The sequence below is a fragment of the Hyaena hyaena genome, unplaced genomic scaffold (genome assembly GCF_003009895.1).
Source record: "Hyaena hyaena isolate Hyena2069 unplaced genomic scaffold, ASM300989v1 scaffold_1444, whole genome shotgun sequence".
Taxonomy (NCBI): domain Eukaryota; kingdom Metazoa; phylum Chordata; class Mammalia; order Carnivora; family Hyaenidae; genus Hyaena; species Hyaena hyaena.
Genome location: NW_024082073.1, coordinates 202,645 through 205,810, shown reverse-complemented (window position 1 = coordinate 205,810; position 3,166 = coordinate 202,645). Strand labels below are relative to the sequence as shown.

At 44.1% G+C, this 3,166-nt stretch overlaps 1 protein-coding gene across 1 annotated transcript; it reads left to right on the top strand.

The window, feature by feature from the left end:
- Window positions 1–1,208: 1,208 nt before the first annotated feature.
- LOC120225585 (olfactory receptor 52H1-like) lies at window positions 1,209–2,150 on the top strand. Its single transcript, XM_039223774.1, has one exon. It carries the CDS (start codon window positions 1,209–1,211, stop codon window positions 2,148–2,150), a length of 942 nt encoding a protein of 313 aa, XP_039079705.1.
- Window positions 2,151–3,166: the final 1,016 nt, after the last annotated feature.

Genomic DNA, 3,166 nt, shown 5'->3' with positions numbered 1-3,166 from the left:
GGAGTACTACCCAATTATCTTGGCTCTGCTAGTTATTAGAGATGAGATCTTAGGTAAGATTATTTCTCAGGTTTCAGATTCTGTAAAAAAAATAGATTATAAAAAATATATATCTCAGACTACATCCATAGCCATGCTGAAGCATGAGTCCTCTGTGGGCATGACCTATGAAGGATGCTCGAAAGCAGTCAGCAGGGTGCTCAATAAGTTGGGAAGAGTTGAATCTGACGTTGACCTGCTCAACAAGAAGACCCTGGGAAAAAACACTACAGCTTCTTTCTTACCAGGGCTCCAAGTAGGAAGTGCCTGGATCCCTGGTACCAAAATGGACCAAATGGGGAGGACGCTGATCCTCTCCTGCCTTTCAGACAGGCCTGACAGTCCTACGCAGCAGTGGGGATTCCTTCAGAGACACTCACGTACCCTGCTCCCCTTAGCTTTCTTGCAATAAAGTTGAGCTGCTTTTGTTGGGAAAGAAATACATATCTCAGATGATTGTTCTAAATGAGAGATACTTTGTAAAGCATGGACTCTATTTTCCCAATTGCCTCCCACTTTCTTAGCTTCTTTGTTTCTCTGCATGTGGTTATTTTTCTCTATACTCAAGTCTATTTAGAAACAAATTACTTTGACCCAAGTAACACTTGGTCATTAACATGGGAATATAATATTGTGCAGTTGGAAGATTCCAGAGTGACTATGTGATTACTACTAAGAATGTCATGTCTGGGAAATCTTTTCTTCCCTTCCCTTCCCTTTTTTTCCTTTCCTTTCCGTTCCTTTTTTTCTTTTTTTTCCTCTCTTTCTTTCCTTATTTCCTTTTTTCTTTTCCTTTTCTTTTCTTTTCTTTCCTTTCCTTTCCTTTCCTCTTTTCTTTTCTTTTCCTTTCCTTTCTTTTCTTTTCCTTTTTCCATTCCTTTCCATTCCTTTCCTTTCCTTTTTCCTTTCCTTTCCTTTCCTTTCCTTTCCTTTCCTTTCCTTTCCTTTCCTTTCCTTTCCTTTCCTCTTCTTTCTTTATAATGAAGAATCTTTTTCAAGACATAGGTATTGTTCTTATTAGAACTGGGAGGTTCTTTATAGGCAGATACGGAAGTAAAGAACTAGACCAAAAGAGAGAGTGGAGGAAGAATTATGATACAATTTTCTCAGGTTCATTATACACAGTTTGTTTTTCAGATACAAAATCTACTCACCGGACCACACTGACCATGTACAACCTGAGTAGTGACAACACAGGTGACTTCACCCTTTTGGGCATCCCCGGCCTCGAGCGGTACCACGTCTGGATCAGCCTCCCCTTCTGCTTTATCTATCTCATGGCCGTTGTGGGCAATAGTATCCTTCTCTACCTCATCGCTGTGGAGCACAGTCTTCATGCACCCATGTTCTTTTTCCTTTCCATGCTGGCCATGACAGATCTGATACTGTCTACCACTTGTGTCCCCAAAACCCTTACCATCTTCTGGCTTGGTCCCCAGAAAATCAGTTTTCCTGGTTGTCTGACCCAGTTATTCTTTCTGCACTGCAGCTTTGTGCTGGACTCGGCTATACTCCTGGCCATGGCATTTGATCGCTACGTGGCCATCTGCTCCCCCCTGAGGTACACCACTATCTTGACCCCCAGGACCATCATCAAGATTGCAGTGGGCATCTCCTTTCGAAGCTTCTGCATTATCCTGCCAGTTGTATTCTTGCTCACACGCCTGCCTTTCTGCAGGACACGCATCATACCACACACATACTGTGAGCACATAGGTGTGGCCCGTCTCGCCTGTGCTGACATCTCCATCAACATCTGGTACGGCTTTTGTGTCCCCATCATGACAGTCATCTCAGATGTGATTCTCATTGCCGTTTCTTACAGCCTCATCCTCTGTGCCGTCTTCCGCCTCCCCTCCCGGGACGCCCGCCACAAGGCCCTTGGCACGTGTGGTTCCCATGTCTGCGTCATCCTCATGTTTTACACACCTGCCTTTTTCTCCATCCTTGCCCATCGCTTTGGACACAATGTCTCCCGCACTTTCCACATTCTGTTTGCCAACCTCTACATTGTCATTCCCCCTGCACTCAACCCTGTTGTCTATGGAGTGAAGACCAAGCAGATCCGAGATAAGGTCATAGTTTTATTTTCTATGAAGTCTGCAGAATGATGTTTTAATGTGCTGTGGAAAAGCTGACATCATTGTTTTGGGGATATTCATGTAGTAAGATAGAAAGCAAACTAATTCTTTTAAAGTGAGAACTGCCTGCAGGTCATTTTACGTACCAGGAAAATGGTGCAGTCTCTCTGAAGGAAACAGCTCTATGTGTAAAAATTCCTTGATGACCTGTTTGCTCATGGAACATGAAGTTGCACAGAATATGATCAGGAAGAAGAGTTGAAAATAGAGAGGTGACTCACTGTAAATGGACCAAGCAATGCAAATTTGGAAATTGAGATTCGCCACTGAGGGGAGAAAAATGTGTTAAGTGAGGCAGAGAATCAGAAGAGAGACTAAAACTGAAAATAGCAATGAGGAATTCTTATTGAGGACATTTGTAGAGGAATGAGGAGCGTTTGTGATTATATTCATTAATATTATTGTCCATGATATGCTTCTGCAGTTCCCTATCAATGCAACCCCCTCCCTACCACGCACACATAAAATCTTTCAGTACGAGAGCTAGGCGCAGCACGGTCTGCCAGCAGTGCTGTAATGTGAAGGAGAGAGGCATGTATTTCTCTACATCTGCATTCTAGCCCCAGTGCTGGTGGAAGAGAGGAGCTTCTAGGCTCTGAGACACACTGAGAAATTGAGCTGCGAAGATTGTGCCAGGAGACCTCAAGCCAGCTCAGTGAGACAGCAAAGTAGTTATCTGACCCCACTGGCCACCTGAGGCCCTTATCTACAGAATGTATTTCCCGGACTGGAAGAGAGAATCAATTACAAGACATGTCAGTGCAGTGTAGGGGCTGGGGGTGGGGTGGGGGGGGGGGGAGGAGGAAAGGAAGTCTACAAGAAAGTAATGCATCTATGATAAAATGCATTTAATTCCAGGGATACCTAGGTGGCTAGTTGGTTAAGTGTGAGACTCTTGATTTCGGCTCAGTTAATGATCTCAGCATTTGTGAGTTCGAACTCTGTATCTAGCTCTGTGCTAGTGGTGCAGAACCCGCTTGGGATTC

Coding starts and splice junctions, on each gene's coding strand:
- LOC120225585 (XM_039223774.1), top strand. CDS start 1,209: ATGTACAACCTGAGTAGTGACAACACAGGTGACTTCACCCTTTTGGGC.